Below are 24,589 nucleotides of genomic sequence, written 5' to 3'. Positions count from 1 at the left end.
AAGTAAAGCCAGCTACAAACACACAGCTCAGAAAATTCATTAACACCTTCCAAGTAAAAGAATATAGGTGCTTTTTGGTTTTTTTTTTTACTTATGCCTAAATATACTTGTATTTCACATTCAGAATACACTTGTCAATGGGGAACACAGACAGAAGATAGTGTGGTTAAGTCCAGAATGCTGTATCCATAACTGTGAGAAAGTATATAGTGAACATCTATTTGCCTCTATAAAACTCCTTACTTTTCACTATCAGTCATGTTAAAATCTATATATATACCACAGGTTAGAGAGATTTGAGTGTAACTCAAGCTCACCATATGTACATATATGCACATTTTGACCTAGCCTATGCAATCTTACTTGAAAAGAGACATGTACAACTTCAAATACATGGAGTAATACAGGAGTAATCTGAAAATCTGCACACACTCTGCAGTCTCTCACACCATCCCTACCATTTTTCAGTCAAGGCTGTTCGACTGAATAGAAGAATAAGTTGATGTAAAGGATCAACTCTTTTAAGGCTTTCATCTTCTTCTGGTGGCTCCTCCCCAGGTTTCTTTAGAAAAAAAAATATTAAAAGTATATTCCATTATCAATAGTGAAAACTGTTTTACTTTGTGCAATTTATTAAACAGTAAATACTCATATGTAATTTTGATTTGGACAACCAAGAGGAAACAAGTTCCAAACAAAGTATGAAAGCCTGAATCCTGATCATGTTTATGACCATGAAGATTTACAAAGATGGTACCATACCTCATATAAATTAAACCACTTCCCTGGATTCTGAAAACACCTTCAATCTTTTACTGCTGTTAACTGGAACAAGTGATGACCAGACGCATCATATCTTATTACACTGTCTCTTTCTCTATACGTTAACAAGCTCCATCAGCTAAAAATTAGAATCCTGTGTTCCAAGATTTATGCCAGGTTATGACACTCACTGAAGATCTCTGGGAGGATTTGAGGGAGAAGAAATCCAAACTTGAAGCTCACCAGTAGTTTTAGATAAAAGAGGCTCTATCTACCAACAACAGTAATGCTGGCAGCATGCTGAATTTCAGAAGATCACAAATTATAATAATGCATTAAAAAAAATTAGATGTAATTTGATACTATATATACAGAATTTTTTTTTTCATGTTGCTAGTATGCTTTCATGCTTAGATAGCTCTACTTAGTTCACTCTAAAATAAAAATGTAATCCTAAATAGAATCATAGAAACATGGAATGCTCTGGGTTGGAAGGAAACTCCAAAGGTCATCTAGTTCAACCCCCTCTGCTGTAAGCAGGGTCATCCTCAACTAGATCAGGTTGCCCACAGCCCTGTCAAGCCCCACTTTGAGTACCTCCAGGGAAGGGGCCCCAACCACCTCCCTAGGCAACGTGTTCCAGTGTTCCACTACCCTCATGGTAAATAACCTGTTCCTGACATCCAATCTATATCTGCTTTTCTTTAGTTTGAAGCCTTTGCCCCTTGTCCTATCACTACAGGCCTTTGTAAATGGTCCCTCTCCATCCTTCTTATAGTCCCCCTTCAGGTACTGGAAGGCTGCTATTAGGTCTCTCCAGAGCCTCCTCTTCTCCAGGCTGAACAACACCAGCTCCCTCAGACTTTTTAGCAGAGGTGCTCCAACCCCCTGATCATTTTTGTGGCCCTCCTCTGGACCTGTTCCATCAGCTCTGTGTCCTTTCTATACTGAGGGCTCCAGACCTGGACACAGAACTCCAGGTGAGGTCTCACCAGAGCAAAGTGGCAGAATCACCTCACTCGATCTGCTAGCAACACATCTTTTGATGCAGCCCAAGATGCAATGTGCCTTCTGGACTGCAAGCACACACTGCCTGCTCATGTCCAACTTCTTGTCCATCAACACCCCCAAGTCCTTTTCCACAGGGCTGCTTTCTATCACTTCACCCCCCAGTCTGTATTGACAGTGAGGATTGTTCCAGCCCAGGTGCAGAACGCGGCACTTGCTTTTGTTGAACCTCATGAGGTTCACCTGAGCCCACCTCTCCAGCTTGTCCAAGTCCCTCTGGATAACATCAAAACTGTTTTCAAAAGAATCTGTATGAACTCTGTCCTCTAACTTCTTGCCCTTTGCCAAAAGACATCTCAGAAAATAAGTTTTGTGTAGCAAGCTATGAACACAATTGTTTTGTCCACATATATTTTTGTGCAAAGCAGCTGGTAGCTCAAAAGAAAATTGGTTGCACATATTATGCCCATTCGTCCTCCTTGTTTTCACCCAGCAGTAAACCCTAAAATGCAGATAAAAAGAATGTCATGCATTGACATGACTGCACAAGCAAGACATTATCTGTTAGCATGAGGAAGGGTCAGTCATGTGGCAGATACAGGGAAAATTGATTTTTTTTGTCTATTAAGAAAAAAAATTGTGTGCCCTAGTATCAATTAGATTCCTGTGAGAATGCTCATAGATCTCTATGTGTGCTCCACTTCGTAAGCTCCTGTGAAGACCACTTTCTCCACCCATCTGTACTAAATATGATGGGTTACAGTTAAGAAATTAATGTAGTTGATATATATGTGCAATGGTTGTTTCACCTGCTAGTGTGCATGTCAAAGAAGGTTCATTTCACATTTTGCAGTATGTGACAATATTTTCAATCTCAATAATGAGATCTGAATATTACAAATTATAACTGCAGTTATATCTCACCATTAGGGAGGTCTTCCCTTGCTCTTTATGTCAATGTTATTTAGGATACTGACTTCAATGAAATGGTAGCATTCTATACTTGCTAATGTTACCAACCAGAATGCTATCAAAACTGATGACACAAAAGGGCAGAAGTTAAGCTTGTTGTTGCTGGCCTTTCTTTCATTATTTTGACCCTTATTTTCAAATTTGTTCCCCATTTCAGTAGCCATTTTTAAGCACAAGCTTTGAACAGTAAAAGCAAGTATTATTTTTTCTAATTGCAACTTTCCAGTTAGCTTCCTCTCTACCACAGAGAACAGGATCTCCTCACAATAAAAAGACTCATCTCAGACTGTTCTGTTGGACCTCCCAGGGACAGAATAATTTCCTAGTACTAGTTCTTACTCGAGCCTCAAAAGAATACCTTTCTGGGACAACTGTAAGAGGTGAAGACACAAGGCTTTACGGAAAATTAACCCAGGGATTTACCAGGCTAAAGACATGGCTCTAATGCTTTACTGTTTGGAACAATTCTCACCTCTCCCTCTGCTTCTGAGAGACTGATTAATCTAAGACTAGAATTCCTCCAGTTTCATATTCTACCCTTTTGCCTTGAATGGCTTTAATGTGGGTTATGAAGACTTCACATACATAAAGGTTAACTGCAAATTAAAAAAGGAAATAGGCTGTTCTCCTTCTCCAAAGGGCAGAAGATACGAGATAGTGGAATGATGACAGCTGACACATAATTTAGACAAAAGTTTAAAAAGCTTTCTAAAATGTTACTGAAGTCCTGAAGCAGACTGCCTGATGAGAATCTGGAATCTCCATCACTTGTAATTTTTAACATATGTCAGAGTGACTTGATTAATGCTTCCTCCTTCAGGGAGATATGGCTTAGATGATAGCCTGTGTACCTTATGTACAGAGATAATTATTAAACAAGATCCATAATACATTCCCATGACCCTTTTCACCCAGACGTACTGCTAAGTCTTCTATCAGTTTGTCTTCAAAATAGTGTTCTTCTGTTTCAATCCAAGATTTATCATAGCCTTGAAGAAAGAGATTGACGGCTCGGTGCCTAAATAGGGACATTTAAAACAAATACTGTAAACTTCTAAAGACGAGATTTGGTGTATAAAAATTTAATTTAGCCTGAAGAACTGTCCAGTCATTCCAACAAGCCTTTAAAAGGAAAGCAAAATTTGTATGGTAAAATCTGCCAAAAGCACCTATTTTCAAAATTAAGTTTAGATTGAAATGTTCAATTTGAAACTGTGTCCCATTAACTTGTAAAAATGGTATAAAAATGTAATAATAATAATTTTAGGAATAGAAAAGAAATATAACTTTAAAGACATTTAAACACATGTAAGAAACAAAATTATTATCAACTACTTTGTCTTCTAAGTGAGCTTTAGCTTTAATATTTTCATGTTATTTTAATTTAAATATTAGCATATCAGCATTAGATATCCTGGAATTGTGCTCAAATGATTATGTTTTTCTTAACATTCAGGATTAGAGTGGCAGATCTAAAATAATAACCCATTTTTGCCAAAGTTCATGAAATTCAATAGATGATGAGGCTAGAGAAAACAGGGTAAGTCAATGATGATTGCTGGGGTTTGCTGTTTTCTTGAGGATTCATGAAAACCAATTCTTCATGAAAAATTTTATCAATCATATACTGAGATACATACTAGTTATGTGCAGGTGACCTGCTTGTTAAAGCAAGAACAGCTATAGTTGGAGGTATCTTTGTTCTGTTTCCAACTCTCCCAGCACCCTCGTTTGAAGCTAGTATGATTCTCATGCCCTTGTGCTTCATGGGTCTGATTTTAGGATTCATCCTGTTAACTATGGTAAGAGTAATAATACGCATACTTTAGGGAAAAATTCAGAATATTCTCATGTTGAAAAGATCAGATACAAGTGTTCTGGAAATTATTTTTGGTGATTGCATGAAAAAGCACATCTTTATTTTTTCTGAATGTTAATTCCTCCCAGAATCTCAGGATTCTTAAACTTGCTTGGCTATAGATCCCATTCTTTACTGAACAAGAGGAGGAAAAGGAGCCACGGGAGATGTACAGAATGCCTAAAGCATGTGCATATATTTCTTGTTCAATTGGATGCTTTTTCCAAAACTGCACAAAAAATAGATAGATTTTCAAACAAATAGTATCAGTTTATTTCCTCCACACAGATCTTTAAGCATATAGTAATGACAGCAACTTCATATTTTCAGAGCTGTACCATGGCTTAGGAGGAGATTTATCTCCTGATGTAATACTACAGTGACACCAATATGTCTGTTTCTGCACTTCATCTCCTATAAAAGGGGTCTGCTTTTCAGAAGAGAAAACATACTGGGGAAACAGATGGAAGAATGGCAGTAGAGAATCAGAAATTTATAATTATACTTTTTGTTATTCTTTCTGGAAGATGTATCAGAAGAAAGGAATTAAATCACTTAAAAGGAACAAATATGCAAAGTACATTACCATATAATTTATCAGTTACTGGTTCATATGTTTTTCTTCCTTTTGATCCCACCAAATAGCAAGTATTAACATAACTCAATTTGTGAAAGACAGAATAAATGCAGCTCTTACCTTGGCAGATTATACAACGGTGCCATCCTAAAGCAAGCAACTACTGCTCGTTTCCTCTGTTTAGACAGCAGCTTATGCCAAACGGCTTTTTTGGATCGCTGAGGGTGCTCAACCTGTTACATAAATACATAAGGAAAAATAAACAGTGTGGCAATGTGTCTAGTGTCTGGGCATAGTAATAAAAATTAAAACATGAAAGAATAGATAAACCAAGTAGAAAGACTGAACAATAATGGGTAAGATCGGAGAAATCGTAGAATTGGAATTTAGAAAATAAAAGCATCCATCCATGATATAGATATGCACCTTTTTTACTTTGTCCTACTTCTGTCTTTTAGATGGGATACTATCATTGAGGCCACCTCTCAGGAAAGCTTACCTTTTGGTACAAAGAATCTTCACTCTTTTACACCTAACTCTCTACATATGTACAGGTAAATTGTACACTTTCACATTGCCTCAGACAATGCTTTTAAAGGAACTGTCCTAACTACAATTAATCTTTTATAAACTGTTAGGGCCAGCTACAATGGAAAGGAATTATCTTCAAAGGTGAGACAAGCACAAAGACTTAGGACTGAATCCATTCCATAAATCTGCATAGTTAGAATGAACACAAGATACTCCAAAACATTTCAGCTACATTTCATTGTATGACAGCTGTCTTTGGAGATACATTCTTTCTGCATTCTGGCTCTACAGCAGCATGAGATGAAATTGAGTGTGCTCCATCATCATCTTTTGCTCTTTCAGTTTCTTTTGTTCCACCTTCCACCCTTGTTTTCACCAGAAGAAAAATATTATTACTGTTGTCAAGAAAAGTAACTGCATTCAAAAGACAGATAACTGGGAACTATGATCACTTCTTCCCCACAGCCTATTCTTGTGATTTGCTTGGATTTTTCAGTGTTTCAATTTACTTCAATTTTTGTGATTTACTTCACAATTACTTCATAAAGATTTTATCATCTACAAACTTCATGTAAGATTTAATGGGGAGATGTCTTTTGTGTGGGTTTGTTTATTTGTGAGGGTTTTATGGACAACTTTTTTATGGACAACTGAGCTTACAGAATAATAGCTCCCCTGACTCACAGCATCATCAAGGGAGTCAATAGAAGTTAGTATCTCAACCCAGAAAGACACAGTGATTCTCCCTTGTAGTAATACAAAGCTTTTTATATAAAATATGTAGTGATAATGACGTTAGCTGGACTCAACAGTCAATCAAAACATAGTTATCCAAGAGGACTTTTCTAGTTTAGTGAACATTATTCATAGTTAAGCAATAAATATTTAATTAAATAGCCTAAAATATTCCCAAGCATTCTGTGAAGTGGATAAATGCAGTTGTACAATTAATTGGTGACATTCTAAAATTAGTTCCTTTCAAAAGTTAAAACACAAATAAAAAAAATTATGTTAATATAAAGACAGAAAAGTGTTCACTGCAAACATATTTACATTCACAAAAGGAAGTCATCACCAATAATTTAGAAGTCAGGTAAACCCAAAAGTTAAAGTTAGGTAATTAGTAGCATCTTCACAAACAACTATAAAACTCTTTATACTTTCCCAAAAGAAATAGCCTCGGCCTACACAAGCAGATCTCTGAAAGTAATAATAAAAAAAAAAGAAGTTAGCTGTGCATGGTGAGAAAATACAAAGAATTAAATGATCTTTGCTAGAACAATAAGGAAAGTATTCAGAGTATATACATATGAAAACCAGAGTATTCGTATACAGAGAGCAAAGAATTATTCAAGACCATTATAAAACCAAATTCAGGGCTCACACATTCAGTATCTTTAAAGACAGTGAATTACCAATTTCAGTAACAAAAGTACCTGGTACCTGAGTGCTTGTCTAGAGAAGTAAAAAAGCAAAGTATGCAGAATAAAACCAGCCAGCATTTATAGCACTATAAGTCATTATTTAAGTCTAATCTGAAAGAGCAATCTGAATTGTCAAACTGGCATTGCAACAGGAATCCATCCTGTTCTATACTACTGCTGATTCTATACGCTGTGAGAATGATCCTAAGCAGAACATGGAAAACACAAGGATTACAAATAGAGTTTCACTGCCTTGAACAATGTCCCCAAACTAAACAAGATCATCCAATTTATATACATGATGGTATAGCTAAAATGCCAGAAATCGAGAGACTGTATATGCTGTCTGAAGTAAAATCCAAGAGAGGAATGCTGAATCATACAGCTCTGTACATGCTAGTCAATTGCTTTCCAGTTTGGTTAACTTTGATAAAACCAGGGCAAAAGACAAAATCTTTTGTCCCCTTTATTTTCAATTTTTCTGTAAAATTGCATTTTCCTCATATATCAAGCCTATATCCTTCTCCTGTCTTTCTCTCTCTAATAGGCTAAATATGACTGCCATGGATTTACTCCCACATTCTATCACTTATTGCTTGCTCCATGCATGCTCCATGCATATTCAATAATATGTAAAATGTAGTGACTCCTCTTCATCCTCTTCCACCAAACTGTGTAAGGCTGCTAAAATTTTAGGAAGTCCATGTTAAGGTTGGCAAATTACATGTACAGTTGTGTGATGAAACAGTTGGGACACAAGTATTACCACACTTTGTGCATTCTATGACCTCTGAAAGTCACTTTCAGCAGCTGCACAGTGTATATACAAGGACTTTCACGTATGTCTCAGATTCCTACTGGACTGAACCAGTGATCTGATACTTCCTGACACTGGGTCTGAAAACCTGTGTCTAGCCTCTGAGTGAAACCAAATAATCTAATGAGACGGCAAGAGCACCTTGAATTCTCAAATGGTATTTGAAAAGGAAAACAAAAACAAACCAAACAAACCCCCAGAGCAAATTTTACATGCAGATAGGTAACAGTCTATGGTGTAACCAGCAATGTTCATCTCTGCAACTAGGAACATCCTTCAAGTTAATGTGCTGTTTCTTCAGTAGATTTTTTTTAAATGGAAGCCTAGAAAACACACAACTCTAAAGTGCAAAATAGCTAACAACTCAGTAAAATGGGAAAACTAAATTTAGCAAGTAGTCTTTGACTTGAAAAATATATCAACAAAGAGGATTTTTTTAATGCAAAATTTTAAAGAATTAAAAATTAAAGATAAGTAATAGATTCTTGTCTCAATGAGAGAAAAAAAAAACAACCAAGCAAGCATCTAACTTCAAACATTTATTCTTGGTTGACCTATTTCTGGGTACAAGTTTAATGAGAGAGAAAAAAACCCCAAAATTCTATCAGTGCTATTGGAAAGAAGGACACAAAATAAATTACTACATTTTTTAAAATTAAGTAACTGCAGTCTAGGGAGACCTTATTGCTCTCTACAACTACCTGAAGGGAGGTTGTACAGAGACGGATGATGATCTCTTCTCCCAGGCAGCCAGTACCAGAACAAGAGGACACAGTCTCAGGCTGCTCCAGGGGAGGTTTAGGTTGGATGTGAGGAAGAAGTTCTATACAGAGAGAGTGATTGCCCATTGGAATGGGCTGCCTGGGGAGGTGGTGGAATCACCGTCATTGGTGGTTTTCAGGAAGAGACTTGATGGGGTGCTTGGTGCCATGGGTTAGTTGTTTAGGTGGGTTGGATTGGTTGAGGGGTTGGACACGATGATCTTGAAGGTCTCTTCCAACCTGGTTTATTCTATAATTCTAATTCTCATAGATTTATGAAAATCAACCAATAAATAAAACAATAGAGCTTCATGCCAGATTCTGAAACAAGTTAAAGATTGTGCAAGACCCTTCTCAAAAAAATCATTACTCTACCTTGCTTGTATAGTTTATTGACTGTATTGAGTAACACTTGAGATGGTCAAGTTAACCTTGGTTTGTATTCACCATTTCACCAGCATGAATGTGTCTATATACATATATATTATTGACACATTTCATGGTCCATAGACAACTTAATGATTACTTCCTTTTAGCTAAAATGTACCAGAAGGAAGCTAAAACACAGGCATCACTTTCTTAGTCCTTTTCCAAATAAATGACTATCGGAACTGCTGCAAACACTCTGTGTTTGATATCACCATGATACCGGATTACAAAACACAAGGCAAAGCACATAAATAGTAGCCATCAAAAGAAAGCAAAAAACCCTAAACATTAAATACAGCAGGTGAAAGTATAAATGAAAGGATGAATACTGTTGTTTAGATTAAGAAGCAACAGAACTGAGAAAACATATCTAACCTGTTCTAGGTGGAACAGTACATTTGCTATATCAAGGACCCTTTCCACAGTCTTCTCTGGATCTGAGGAATCTTCAGTCCTATTTGGCAAATCTTTGTAAAGTGCCATCTGCCACCTAATGGCGGGATCTTCAAGCTGCAGGAGAAAGATTTCACATCACCACCACAAAGTGTTTCAAACATAAGATCAAACAGATTAATTACTACAGAAACTGCTTTAAAGGCCAACAGAAGCACTGTATATTGGCTAACTCACACCTTTACATGGCTAACCCATCAGTGTCCACTACACTGACAGGGAGAACAAAACTAAAGACTGATTTATGCAATGTTTCTTGAGAGCTTCTGGAGAGGATTGAAAGTCTAACAATCATACAAAGAGCAAATGATCATGGGCCAACAAATAGCACTGGCACCAGCAATGAATATATTCTTTGAGGAAAAGTAATGAATATGACGTAGACACACATAACTTTGTACACTGACTTTTTATTTATGAAGCCAAAATAACAACAAAATAGTTGCTCTACTAGTTCAGACTACTTAGCTCTCAGTTAAGAAAATTAGTGATATTAGTCTCATTTATGTCCAATTTTTATTACATTTTTCAATTGTTAAAAAAAAAAATCCTAATTTTACTAATTACTAGCTGAAAACCCAAATGTTTACTTATGAAAAACTGATTCAAGAACCGCATTAAGGAAAATGCTGTGGGGTATTTTATATATTTATTTTTATATTTACTTATTTTGTCTTTAGAAAATATTTAATTTTTTCTATTTCAGTGATCTATTATTCTCTGTTTTACCATTAGGAATCTCTTTTATGGTTCATTTTGTTTCCCCACGTACTTCTGCTAAGCAGCACTTATGTAAGACACTTTTTTGTGCCAATGGCAAACGCAATGCATTTTACCAAGAGGTGTGGCTGGTGATCATTTCTGATTGTGCAATTTAGGCTTAAGTTACACTGACATGGATACCTATGTCATTTAGGAGCCAAAACCCTACAGATTCCAATAGGACTTAATCTCAACACTTACTTTTCTAAAACATCATTGTGGATCCAATTTCAGTTTGTGCGTAAGACGAGACAATAATGCTAATTCACCTCCACAAAACATTTTATGATACATGCGATTTTCACTGAAGTTTTACAGTGAGTTTCCTGAAGTTCCAGGAATAATTATAAACTTACACAGTCACTCAATAATAGCTTATTACAACCTAGAAAGGCAGAACTGACAGGCATTTCTTCCACCTTTTAGCTTTTCCATTTCTTAACAACTGTCACATCCACAGACTTCTTGTGGGCATTTGACTGGATCATCATGAAAGGATAGTCCACAAAATACTTTTTATTCACAGGTGGAGATGTCTTTTGATCTGAGGATTCCTCACATTCTATCAAGGTATAGCTTTTTTGTATGGACAGTTTTCTTAAAGTTATGAGTAGTTGACATTTCAAGGTGTGAATTAGCATGGCTGGAACAAGATTGTGGTGACTCGAGCTTCATCCAAGACAAATTGAACACAAGTTTCATCATCAATTTCTTGAAATAAAAGGCTCAGTACTGAGTAACAGCATGCAGGCATGCAAGGAAAGGAAAGACAGAAACAGGGTGAAGACAGATGTAGACAAAGGTACACAAATGCATGAAATAGATGACACAACATTAATAGCTAAAGATTAAGAAGGATGATTCTCACACAGTGCCATTTTCCCAAAAAAAACCCAAAACCCAAGAAGATTAATCAAATAAAATTATATTTTAGCTCTAACATAAATGACAGAACATGGTGTCTGTGAAAAGAATATTACTGTGGTAAAGGCAAAACCAGCCTTTCCTAAAAGTGATATCTGTCTTCTGTTTTGAAAGTCCTCTTACACAAGAAAACAATTCCAACTGACATATTTATAAATTTAAATTATTAATGTTATGAATTAGACTGTTTGGCCTCCATTCATTTTAAGCCTAACTCAATCAGACAACAGAAGGGTAGTGTTCACATGTAGCACAATGGCATCACTTTTCTTAACAAGAAACATCACGGTTGACTGTATCTGACCTGTACTTGATTCAGTCACAATGATGATTCTGTGACAGAAACTGATCATATCATAGAATGATGGAATAACTTACATTGTGCTTTGTAAATAGTTACCAATTTTAACTTCACACGCTTTCAAATAATTAAGTTATATGCTTCCAAAGAATGTAATGGTTAATGAAAAAACATATATGAATGTATATATATTTCAAGCCACTGGTTTCCTTTCTGAATGTCATCTGGCACTGGGAATTAATATTATGGTTAGGAAAACACAAATTTGATGCTGAAAAGTTTACAACCTGGAAGATTTGTTGGTGTGCATTTTGGATAAGCTAAAATTTCTTCCTTCTTAATTATCAAGACACAGTAAAATTTCATCATTATAAGCAATTTAAAAGTACTTTTATTCTCATGTGTTATAAGCAGAGGAGGTGATAAGTTGCTGAACAATAACAAACTTTTAATTGAGGCAAGGGAAGTTTCCGAGGAGAAAGCACAGATCAAGGTATTAAAAAAGTATCATTAGTCCAAGGCAACAAAGCATTAACAGACAAATGTCTTAGTATTATGCAGAATGTGATCCTACAGAAACCAGATAGAAACAAGTATTTAAAACAGGAGGACAAATGCTAAGAAGCAGCATGAAATGCCAGACAAGACTTATAAACGTATGGTTCACAAAATGACAGAATACACATACTGAAAATGTCAGAACAGAAATACCTATCTTCATCATTAAGAAAATATTACTGAAGCTCACAACATATTTAAGGTTTGTGTGTTCATGTCATGCAAATTGCTTAAGTACTGTTGCTCATGAAGATATTCATAAATTCTCTTTTCTTCCTAGTATTTTGCCTGTGTGATTTCTTCTCAATATATAATAATATTTGATATGAAAGGATAAGTATTTCAAGCTCTTTTTAGGATTTAACCAAAACCTTTTATTTTCAATGGTAAAATGTTCTACACACAGTCCCTATAATTTAAAGCTATTGGACGTTTATTTTTAATATTTTATAGAAAATGCTAATTGTTTGCTTTGAAAATAAGGTATCTTCTTGTAAGCTCCCAGAAAAAAACAATTTCCACATAATCTTGCTTGACATTGCAGTAATAAACAGAAAACATAAGATGTGAGAAAATTAATTTTCAGTTATTTTTCAGGAAGAAGCATCCCATTATGAAACCATAAAAAAACCAAAAACCCAACAACAACCACCAAAAAAACCCAACTAACAAAATCCAAACAATTTTTGCCATGCACTGAATTGCAGTGGATGATTCGTAAACACTTTTTGCAGGAAAAAGGAAAAAACAAGAAAGGAAAAAAAAAAAAAGCCAGATTTCCAACTCACATGTTTATTCTCTTGTAACCATTTAATGAGCACAGGAAATACTAGTTAGTTAGCTGGAGGTAAAGGACAATCCTAAATAAAGCACCATCCATATGTCCGATTCCATCTTTCTTCAACAGAGAAGAAATATACATAATTTTATTACACTTCTGTATTATGGCTTCTTCTTAGCCATTACTTGATGCATTAATAAAACAGTTCAACTACCTTGGGCCAGTTCAGAGAGGTGTTTTTTCCTTAGGACTATTAATCTGGTACTAACTGGAATTTGTTGTTATCAAAAGTATCCCAAAATACTTTTTTTCCCCTTGGATGAAAAACAGGAACAAAACTGAGCAAAGTGAAGATTTTTCACTTCACAGAATTACCCAAAGTGGTAGCTTCCTTTTCCTTAATACTTCAAACTGATACAAAGTAACTTTGAGCATTTTGCAGATTCTATCCTGAGCAATAAAAGGTAGCATTTCAAAAGCAAAGACCTTGCTTCCATCTCCAATTTCATATTGATGGTATGCACAGGCAAGGATTTGAAGGGTACATAAAAAACATTGTATATAACACATCAAAAATCTACCATTTAACAATTGACATGAACAAGCTACTTGACAGAAGAGAAAAACAGACTACAAGTTATCACAACAAATCAAGGCAGGTTGCCATTGCAACCACAAATTAATTCAGAGAAAAAAAAATAATGTTTAAAAATTGCTTTTAGATTACCTTGCCCTGGAGATGAAGATTACTGCGTATAGTATCTCGTACTTCATCTTCAGTATCTTTCTGTCAATAAATTACAAATGACAAGTTAGAAAGAGAAAGTAATTAAGAAAATATGTTGTTCATAAAAATGTCAAACTTGAGTTTTGTCAGATGATGAACAACTGACAATGTGGAAGACAGGAAAATCTCTGTGGCAATACCTCTTTCTGGATCAGGCCAGGGCGAGCAATATCAAAACTCACATGAACAAGTTCAGGATGCTATCATTCATCTTTGTGCAGAATAGCACACTAAATGCAAGCCTGATATATACCAGTATATACTACATATGTCTGTATACCCATACGTTACCTAAAGTTTGACCAAACAAAAGCAATGTCATGTAAACACCTTTCTCTGATTTGATTTCTGTTTCTTTTATCCTTCAGTCCAGCTGCCTGAAGATCATACATAATGCTCAGATGCATATGACATCATATCTTGAAAAAGCAGTCAATTCCAAATTACAACTACATTATTGCACAGAGCTTACACACAGAAGAATCACTTTTAAAACAGAAATTCTTGATTCACATAAGAGTGATCAAAAGGAATTTGTTATGATGTTGGGCATAGAAGTTAGAAAACAGTCAGTTCTTCCCTACATTTCTAAAAACAAACTTCATTAAAACAAACACAATTTAGCATTAAAAATTGAGAGAGAAGTAATTGTTTTAAGAACGTCGCTTCTAGTCATATACCGATCATTTAGAAAGTATGTCAAATTGAAATGTTTTATGTCCTGAAAATCAGAAAAATATGTAGATTGCTATTTAACATAGTTGTACCTTTATACCTTGTACCTTTATATAGCATCAGTAAAATATTTTACATTTTTAAACTTGCAAAAAGAGCACCTACCATACTGAATCGATTTTTTGCCAACGCAATTAGCTCTTGGTCACCAGGAGCACAAATGTTTAGGCCAATGGGAAGCAATCTCTTCAGTGCTGCCACAATGAGAGACGTCTGCATAGAGTAGCGGTCACCTTTTCGCTTCATCTTCTTCCTTTCCTGGTCAGAAACTGCTGCCTGCAGCATAAAACAAAGATGAAAAAAATTTTCAAGATTAAATAAAGGAATTGTATTAGGAACTTTATACTTGGCTCTGGTTTGACAAGCAGCCTTACTACTTATACAGCTGCAAGCCTACCCAATGGAACTGCCTTTGTATCATTGCCAGTATTTTGCACCAATTACCTTGAATGTCTTCTGTTTTTATCAAATGACTATGTTTTGATTCTCAGCCCAGGATTTTCAGCAGATATTGTTACTAAAACAAAAGTGCTTCTCTGGAGTCCTTCTGTCTTCTTCCCCTCTCCAAAGAGAAAAAATACAAAAACCTGTACACTACCTTGGACATCTTGGATTTGGTGTCACTGATAAGGAAAGACATGTTGTTGATTTCATTCTGTACCACAAAGTTTTGCTCTTCTCTTTTGAAATTCTGTAAATACATAGAAGAACTCCGTTAAAAGCACTTATTATACATCTATCTAAACAAGCCTTAAATAAAAATATAAATTAACTGGAAATGAGTTAAATCTACAAGATATGACAGGGGGATACAAATTTAATGGATGGTCAGGAACCATCTTGAATTCCAGCTTTACATGACAAACGTTAGAGGGCTGTTTGGTTTGGAGTTTGTTTCTATTTTAGAGAGAAGAAAAATGTCCTCTGGCTATGAAATGGCTGTGATAAAAAGCTCACTCCTCCAATTCAATACAAAAATATTGTCTGGGTTTTCCCTTACTAGTAAATCATCCATTCCATTGCCCCTCCACTCCCGTCAAAAATCCCACTAAATTCAGATGCATAAGAACCTTAAAAGACTAAACTTATGAATAAACAAGCAAGTTCATGATAGTTTCCATCTACTGTGCAATCAGTTTCTATGCACAACAAGGCTTACAATAAATCTTACAGTCAAATTCAGGTACAAACACCTAAATAATAAAGCATCTTACTTCTGAAAATTGAGAAAATTGAAGTTACAACAGAAAATAAATTGAATATTAACAGTCCAGAGGGAGAACCAATGCCTGAAAGTATTTAGTTTCTTTGGGTTTATTTTCTTCTTTATTTCCCAGTATTCACATGAAACATGCTTTATTTTTATTTAAGCACTATCAGTGATGGTACCTGATAAAGTGTTAATGTAGACCCCTTGTTGATTGCATTTGAACCAGAGAAATCAGACTAGAGAACCAAGAGTAAATTTTGCAGAAGAATTATTAATATCCTTAACTGGTAACATTTATGAAATACGAAACATAAAAAAACCCCAACCATTTTATTTGGAGAATTATTTGTAAGATATATTTGCAACATCCTTGCTCTTAGAACACTTACTGACTTTACTTCATTCAATCCAGCTACAGACCTAGGCTTAATAATTGAATTGTACACTTTTAACTTCTATTAAAGAAATACAAATCTACACTGTAGGACAAATTAAGTGACTGTAAATAGAGTCGCACATTTCCTTCAGCAAATTCTTGTTCCACAAGTCACGTTAAGAACCTTCCCATAGAATTTTTATCAGAACTTTGCCAAGAGGCTCAAACAGAAAGACTGTACAAATTAGGAAAATGGATTTTAATGACATAAGTACCACTAATTTACTAGTCATACATCCTGGTTACAAAAAGGTTTTGGGGGTGAAAACTGATTGGAAAAGAAGGACACAGACCTCAATGAGCTTAATATATAAAAACCCCAAACTCAACAAATAAACCAGAATTTATATGACAAATATCTACCATCAATGTTACTGTGCTGCAAAACACCCATCACCTCCCCTAGCTACCCAGGCATTTCAGAAGTGTCAGAAAACTCATCAACACTTTCCTACCTGGTTTCACTTTTGTCATTAAATGTGTTTTCCCAAACATAAACACTAAGTAATTGATCTGCCTACTAAAAAACTAATTTAAACAAGTAAAACCTAATGAAAAACAAGTATTTATTAAGAAATTACTTACATGAGACTTTGACCAGTAAATGAAGACCTCAGCCACCATGCGGAACAATTCTTCCGCTTCAGGGTTGGGCTCTTTCAGCCATTTTGCCCTAAAATTTGGTAAAAGGGTGGAAATGCAGATGATCCTCACTGGCTTTATTCTTTTAAATAACTTTTCACATTTTGCATGGATACAAGCCAATAAAACCAAGCAGGCATGCTTTTAGTCCTTTCTGGAAGTGGCTTTTTATGTCCTATTTCAAAGCCCTTTAAATCTTTTGATATTATTCTTCGTCTAATGCAATGGATTTGGATTTCACCTTTTTTCTCTTTTTAGTTTTTATCTGAAAAAGACCCCAGTTCCTCCTAAAAGTCATAAAGCATAAGCTTGAGCAACTTCAAGAATGGAAGGCTGTGTAAAAGCTACCTTAATTCAGTGCTAAGCATATCATGGGATAGATGGTTATCAACAAACAGGAAGATTTTATGAGATTTATTGACCTATTCCTCTCCACATACCTGTTATAGTCCACAAATCTAATCAACAAAGGGTAGAAGGCATAGAGGTCCCGTGCCAAAGTGGTGAACTCATCTAGGATGAGCAGTTCAGCCTCCGACATGTCACCTCTGCCTTCTGCTCTTAGATGTTCTTCATCCGACACAACCACTGCTGCTTTTTTCTTTAGCTTATCCATTAGTGGCAGGAAGTGTGTCTTTAAGAGCTGTGGCTTCGCTTTGCTTATGATGGGCTGGGAAAACACTATTTAAGGCAATTAATATTATAATATATACCTGGCCACAAAATATAAATAAAAACGTTTAACCTTTCCCTCTTTCTTGGGTGTTATTACTAAGCTGCAGAGTAAAATCCTGCCCCCATTGAAATCAGCAGAAATTTTGCCAAGAATTAAATGTGGTCAGGATTTCATATAGTTGGTTCACCTTGTCACTATGAAGGCAGAAATGACAACTTCACAGACTAAACTTGAATGATCATACAACTTGAAATACCTCTTTACTAGCATTCTGTCATTATACTCGAATTTGTTTGTATCATTTTATTGAGTAATACAGAAGTTGTTTAATGGTATGTAGGGGTGGATACATATGTATGGTGTACACGTTTTCTCAGCCACTAGCTCCACTACTGGATCTCGCTTTTGTGACTTGAGTGAAGTAGTACTAGAAAGTATGCTGTAATCCTTTGCAAACCTATTGAAAAAGCCTGACTCTGTTTCTTATGCACACTGGGACACTGGAAGGCTTGTGTATAAAAAGAAATTGGACTGATCTGACCATCCATGAACCAGTTGTCTGAGACTTGTTAATACAAGGCTTTTTGCAAATCTACTCATGAAAATAAACATGCAAATTAGCATTTCACCTGAGACCATTAGTGCAAAACCATTTGTAACATATCCATTAGATTACAAAGAATTTTATGCATTTTCTAGGTATCTTTAGAGTACACAACACTGCTACTTCTCAAAAAGCTACAAATCCAGACTACCATGAATGAAATTCTATGATAACACTGAAAAGTCATAAGAAAGCCTAACTGAAAAGGTGCACTCACAGTGAAGTGACTTTTTCTTACAGATTGTAATGCTGAAGAATAAACTGCTGTAAAATAGCAACAAGATTACTAAAATGACATACACATTTCCACATTTCATTGTAACAAATATGTTAGATACACAGCTTCAAAACAGTATTTTAAAGATTCAGCACTCATACAAACTACCAAGGAACTATGTGACACCAGTGAAATTAAACTTGCTATGTAATGAACACAGGCTCAACAACTACAGTCCTTTTATTCCATAAGCAACTACAGAAGTTTTATTCCACACAATGCAAAATGCATATGTGCATATTTGGGGAAAAAAAGAAATCATCTTATATACTTCTTCTATTGTTATTAATACTGCTCATATTGCTTACCATACTGCTTCTACTGTCCTATACACTTAGTATTTCTGGTTCATCAAGATTGTATTATTTAAAAACATAAAAATGAGTGTGGTTCTACTTCAGCTTTAACATGGTAACTCAGTGTGTGTATATATGCACACATTCTGAATATAAACATACATGCCTGGTTTCTTATTTGTTTTCACATCTTACCTGCTAATCTCTTCATCCAGGCTCCTTCATCAATACCAAGGTTGTTATAAATGATTTTCAGTATGTTACCCAACAGAGTGTTCATGTGCTCTGATGTCAAAGCTGTGCAGCACATTTCAGCCTTGTCAGGGTTGTTTTCTGGCCCATGTTCCCACCAGTGTGACATGTAACTACACAGCATAGGTAGTATTACTTCCATGATATGTGGCATTTGTGTGTAACGAATACCAGACTCTGCCAGTTCCACAATTTCTTCCATTAGCTTCACCAAGGAGGGAATATTTGGGCAAATCTCTTCTACAGTAGTAGGCAAATTGAGAACTATTGGAAAAAAAGATCCCAAAATTGATAAATTAAGTCATAGATGTAAACTAATTATTTTTGGTTACTATTCTGTAAAATTTTTGTATCAATTTACATTTATGCCTTCCTGATCCAAGGGAAACCCCCAAGCACAACAATAAAAAGCAGTTACTTTCATATAATTGAGAAATAAACGTAGCTCAATTATAAGCTTCAAAATAAAAGCTTTCTATAGTAAAAATAATTCCTATATGAACACTACAACAATGGAATTTGTAGAAGTTATACAGAACAATATAGAACTAATTGCGAGAAATGAAATGCAATTTGCTATATTCAAAATAAAGCTTAAATTTCAGAATTTTTTCCCACATAAAATTTGCAGTTCAAGAACAAAATTGATACATTGAAACATCTCTTCACAACACATGAGATGAAATGTAGAATGTTCACAGAAGAAAAAGAATTCATCGCCTGACATAACGAGTAGAGGAGATTCTGAGAAACTGTCTTCAGCAGGGGAATTTCTAATTGCAAATATTTACTTTTCAAGTTATTTGAATTAGAAGTTCCTCCTTCTGAAAAGGCACTGCAGATGCTTTTTTTGGCTGTGTGTGGGTTTTGGTTTTTTGTTTGTTTTATTGTGTTACCTTTTTTTTTTTTTTTGTGGGGGTTTGTTGTTTGTTTGAGGGGATTTTTTGAGGCAGTTTCTTTCATCTACAAATAAATATCCATAAACAGAACGACAATGTCTTGAATGCCTAACACCCTCACACATACAGAGATGTACAGGAATCTAGATTTTGAAAATTTAGCCTGCAATTCGTGACTCCAAATGTTTGTTCCAACACAGATTAATGCTAGCCTTTTTGCAAAACCAATCTGTCTTCCAATTTAGACCCAAATCCATTTTACACAGCTATCACAGAGTCTCGTTAATGCTTAATGCAGTTTTGGAAAATGCATTCAAATGTCTGTGTGACTGGTTTAGGCTGTGCCTTTAAGAAAGGGACAGTTGCTGAAACACTCTGGCTGAATGTTTTGGTATAATAATGAAAACAAGATATTCTAAACGAATTTCATTGGCAGATTGGTAGAATGCAACTTTAAATTTTTAGCTTTAGTTCAGTTTGAATCTCAGTCAGTTTAGTCTGTCTTTTTCAGTCTTTCTGTTTCAGTCTCTCTGAGTAATAGCTGTGCCAGACAGAGTTGACCTTGAATTAACTGAGCTAACCAGATAAGAAACTAATTCTTGCATACACTTTGAGCTAACAGAATTTCCTCCCTAATAATTACCTTTTCTCTCTCTAACCCCTTTTTGGGAAAAAAGGGAGGTAGGGGGAGAAGGGGGGCACAGTTGGGGGGGAACCCCTCTACTTGGAGGAGGGAAAGGTGTTCTGTATTACGTTCTTTGCTGTATATTTCTGTATATATTGCAAATACTGTATATTGTGTACATAATCATCTGCACTTCATCCTGCTCGTAAATATAGCTTATCCGGATTTCTGCTTCTCCGACTGAGTTAGCCGTGGTTTCTTTGTGTGGGGGGGAGAACTGAACTTTCTCTCACCACCACAGTCTGTTAAAATTCAATGAAAATGCAGATTATTCTCTTTCTAGATGCATCAAAATAGCTAGAATATATACAGTAAGCAAGCACAGCTGCTGATATTTTCAGGATAAGATAGAAGGATAAAGAATAAAATAATAGAATAAGAATAAAACTGGTATACTTGCCTTTTCAAAAACAAAATTGAAGTTATGAAATTGATGTTATCATAAAGTACCATGTTATACACTATGTCACCTACACGTATCTGTGATAATTCACACACAGCACATATGCAGAAGTGTAATAGAACACTACTGCAATTCATTTGTTATTGTGCCAATGAAGTGCAATAGAACATTGTAATGCAGAACATTGTAACTTTTCTTCTGTTTACAGTAGTAACAAGCAGTGCCTGCAAGCTCATTCAACAACTGTGCTTTAGCATAAGAAACATCAAGAGTGTCATAACAGAATGAAAAGGCATACACAAAATAAACATACATAATGCTTCTGAAAAGTATCTGTACTGCCTTGCATCTCAAACAAAGAAAAAAATGTGCATGCAGTGTATTTACTTTATAAGGATGCATTATTTACTTAATACAGGCAATTGCAATTATGTGTGTTTTAGGGACCCAATACTTAGTAACTAAAGGTATTGATTAGAACATATAATTTTATAACCAAACACATATATTTGAGACATGATAAATGTGCAAAGTCTCTTCACTAAACTGATTCCAAAGTAGTATTTTGAGAATTGTATCTCAAAATTAAAACATTGGTATCTTTAGAAACATAAAATACTCAGTTTCACCAGACTTAGCCCATTGATTTAGGAAAGAAATACAAAACCAAGACAGGAAATTCTGGCAATACAAAATGTATGCAAAAATACATGTATTAAGCCGCATTTACAGTGAAATTGTGTTTTCATAATCATCATGTGAGTTTCTGTAAATACCTGCTCGGTCTCTCGCATTCTTAGTATTGTAAATTGAGTAGATATTATGTTTGTTCAAATGAGTTTCCAAAAAAGCCACTGGAAAAGCACCCGAGAAAGCAGCCAGGCATTCTCCTAGTGCTGATCGTTGCCTGTGAATTAAGAAACAATATTAAGTATACACCTTTGATGATTGATGACAACTTGAGTTGTATACTAGCCTCAGTTTTATTCTAATGAGCTCATACTACATTATTATGATCACCAACAAAACAGATAACAAGAAACTGACATCCAGCAACACTCTGATAATTCATGAATGAAATGTTAAGACATAAAATGTCCAAGGTGGCCTACTTAGCTGGGCACATGCAGGGAAATCCAGAAGTCATCGCAACAGTGCCTGCTGTCCTTTTACTTTCAGCTTTACTGACTTTATAATTTCTGCTATTAAGGAAAAGCTACTGAATAGACCAAGAGTCCAAATACAACTATCATTTTATTTGAATAATTGTCTTTTTCTGAGAAACAATAATAATAATCAGAAATTAATATGGCATAAAAGTCAAGTTCTTCAGAGAAGGGAAAATTGCTTCTATTGATCAATAACTCTGATAGTTTTGTGTAAAAACATGCAAACTTGCTCTAATATCTTCGAATATACAACATTTATGTAATAATCAAAAGTTCTTAAGTGTGTCAAAATTGTAAAAGTCCATCTTTAGGAAGAAGTATGTGTGAGAAATCAGCTGCTGAAGCTGAGTCACAGAGATGACAGAAATCCAAGATTCCCATGAACTTCCAAACTGATCTTGTGATTTAACAAGTTTCATCTTCATTCTCATTTTAGAAACATAGGTTCTTTCTAGATGCAACTCATTAAACTTAATTTTGTTAAATCTAACCTATTTCCCATCATTATTTATCCTGTGTGCTCCTTCCTCCTTTTTTTCCTTTTCATTAGGTCTTCATAAACATCCATCACACACACTGACAAAGAGCATGCGACACACTTTTCATTGGTGCTAATGGTTGCAGACAGCCATACAAGAAAATTGTAACTTACCCTGCCATGTTTCATCTTAACTACAAATTCCATATAATTTATTTGCCAAATATAAAACCCAATTAATTTTCTATCTCTTATGAAATTAATGAGACTTGGTTTTCCACAGATGCGTATTTTCCTATTTATAAACATGCATGTCCACTTCTCTTCATGTTTCCTATGATACAGCCATCACAAAAGCAAGGGTAGGTCGTGTCTGGTTAGAGTTCTTCACAGGTTTATTATGGCTGTGTACAGATATATGGACTTCCCAGACTACTCCTGCCAATATCTGAAATGTGTGAGTTCTGTTTACCTTTCCCTCAGAACAGTGCTAGTCACTACATGGCAACTATTTAATTTGAATAACCGAATTATCAAAGTACTTCTATTTTTAGGTGAATAAGGTTTGCATAGACCAAATACAATTTGGAGGAAGGTTAGCAGATACAAAATGCTCAAAGAATCATGAAATGGAAACACAAATATTGAAAATAGAACAGTTTTCTTCTTACCGCTCTACATAGATACTCTTGCTAGTTCCCAGAGCATATAAACTGGCCAATATTCTGTAACAGGAGACCTGAACATCTTCCACTAAAGGGAAGAATAAAATAATAGGTATAGAGAGATTTGTCTTTGCAATACATTTCTGTAGAATTGAATTGTATTTCTTTTGACAATAACTGAATTACTATTAAGCAACTGAATTAATATTAAGCTACCAAAGGCAGTCCACTGAAATCACTCTCTAAATACAAAAAGTATTCTGACTACTGAGTGCTATAGTTTTTACTCAATACTTCCATTTAAAACCTTTATACTTTTACAATTCAACATTAAATTACCAGCTAAGATGGTAAACACATTTCACTAGTGCACTAACTTTCGGAAATTAATGGCATATCATCTCTTTATGGATAACATCTAATTACATAATCTAAGAAGTTATTAATGTAATATGTGTCAACAAATCTTAAGTAAAAAATAAATAAGTTAGGGAATAGATCAATTTATAAATATAACACTACTACATAAATACAGTACAAAAAGGTAATGCTCTTAAGCAGGTAATACATTATTTTAATCAGTTTATATTTTTAAAAATTTAGACACAGGTACCAGTTAATGGCAAGTAATTAATTCATTCTTCAGAGTCACCAAGGATTAAAAAAATATTACTTCACCAAAGCACGTCTTAATTATCAAATGTTTCAGTCAGAGAGGAGGCAGTCTAGGAGGTTCTTAGACTGCATGGAGGACAGCTTCTTATCCCAGGTACTGCGTGAGCCTACCAGGGGCAAGGCTATGCTTGACCTCCTCTTCACCAGCAGGGAAGGGCTGGTGGGTGATGTGGTGGTCGGAGGCTGTATAGGGGCCAGCGACCATGAGATAATTGAATTTTCGGTATTTGGTCAAACTAAGAGGGGCAGCAAGAAGACCTCCACTCTAGACTTCCGGAGGGCGGACTTCAGGTTGCTCAAGGAAATAATTCAGAGGGTTCCTTGGGAGAAAGCCCTTAAAAATAAAGGGGTCCAGGAGGGCTGGACCTGCTTCAAGAAAGAACTGATGAAGGCTCAGGAGCAGGCTGTGCCAATGTGCCGGAAGAGGAGCCGCCGGGGCAGATGGCCACCCTGGTTGTGTAATGAACTTTTAATAGAACTAAAGGAAAAAAAGAGGGTGTATCATCTTTGGAAGAAAGGTGAGGCAACCCATGGAATGTTTAAAGATGTTGCTAGGGCATGTAGGAGGAAAATTAGGGAGGCAAAAGCACATTTGGAACTTAAACTGGCCTCTGATGTGAAGGACAACAAAAAGTCCTTCTATAAATATATTAATAGCAAGAGGAAGGGCAGGGACAACCTCCACTCCTTGGTTGACATGGAGGGAAATGTTGTATCACAGGATGCGGAAAAGGCAGAGGTACTTAACACCTTCTTTACCTCAATTTTTACTAGCGGGAAAG

General features: G+C 35.4%; 1 protein-coding gene across 1 annotated transcript in view; it reads right to left on the bottom strand.

Moving 5' to 3' along the window:
- The window catches only part of RYR2 (ryanodine receptor 2), a 377,267-nt gene that overhangs the window by 56,319 nt on the left and 296,359 nt on the right, over window positions 1-24,589 (bottom strand). Inside the window, exons 65-76 of the mRNA XM_054162288.1 lie at window positions 23,139-23,220; window positions 21,597-21,727; window positions 18,777-19,097; window positions 17,169-17,409; window positions 16,672-16,759; window positions 15,039-15,131; window positions 14,546-14,716; window positions 13,646-13,705; window positions 9,515-9,649; window positions 5,298-5,410; window positions 3,664-3,760; window positions 459-562 (exon numbers count right to left, since the gene is read on the bottom strand). Coding sequence (XP_054018263.1) covers window positions 459-562; window positions 3,664-3,760; window positions 5,298-5,410; window positions 9,515-9,649; window positions 13,646-13,705; window positions 14,546-14,716; window positions 15,039-15,131; window positions 16,672-16,759; window positions 17,169-17,409; window positions 18,777-19,097; window positions 21,597-21,727; window positions 23,139-23,220 — 1,636 coding nt within the window. The remainder of the gene's footprint in view (window positions 1-458; window positions 563-3,663; window positions 3,761-5,297; window positions 5,411-9,514; window positions 9,650-13,645; window positions 13,706-14,545; window positions 14,717-15,038; window positions 15,132-16,671; window positions 16,760-17,168; window positions 17,410-18,776; window positions 19,098-21,596; window positions 21,728-23,138; window positions 23,221-24,589) is intronic.

The sequence above is a fragment of the Dryobates pubescens genome, chromosome 6 (assembly GCF_014839835.1).
Source record: "Dryobates pubescens isolate bDryPub1 chromosome 6, bDryPub1.pri, whole genome shotgun sequence".
Lineage (NCBI taxonomy): Eukaryota > Metazoa > Chordata > Aves > Piciformes > Picidae > Dryobates > Dryobates pubescens.
The sequence above is the reverse complement of the archived record's forward strand: the minus strand, read 5'-3'. Positions and strand labels throughout refer to the sequence as shown.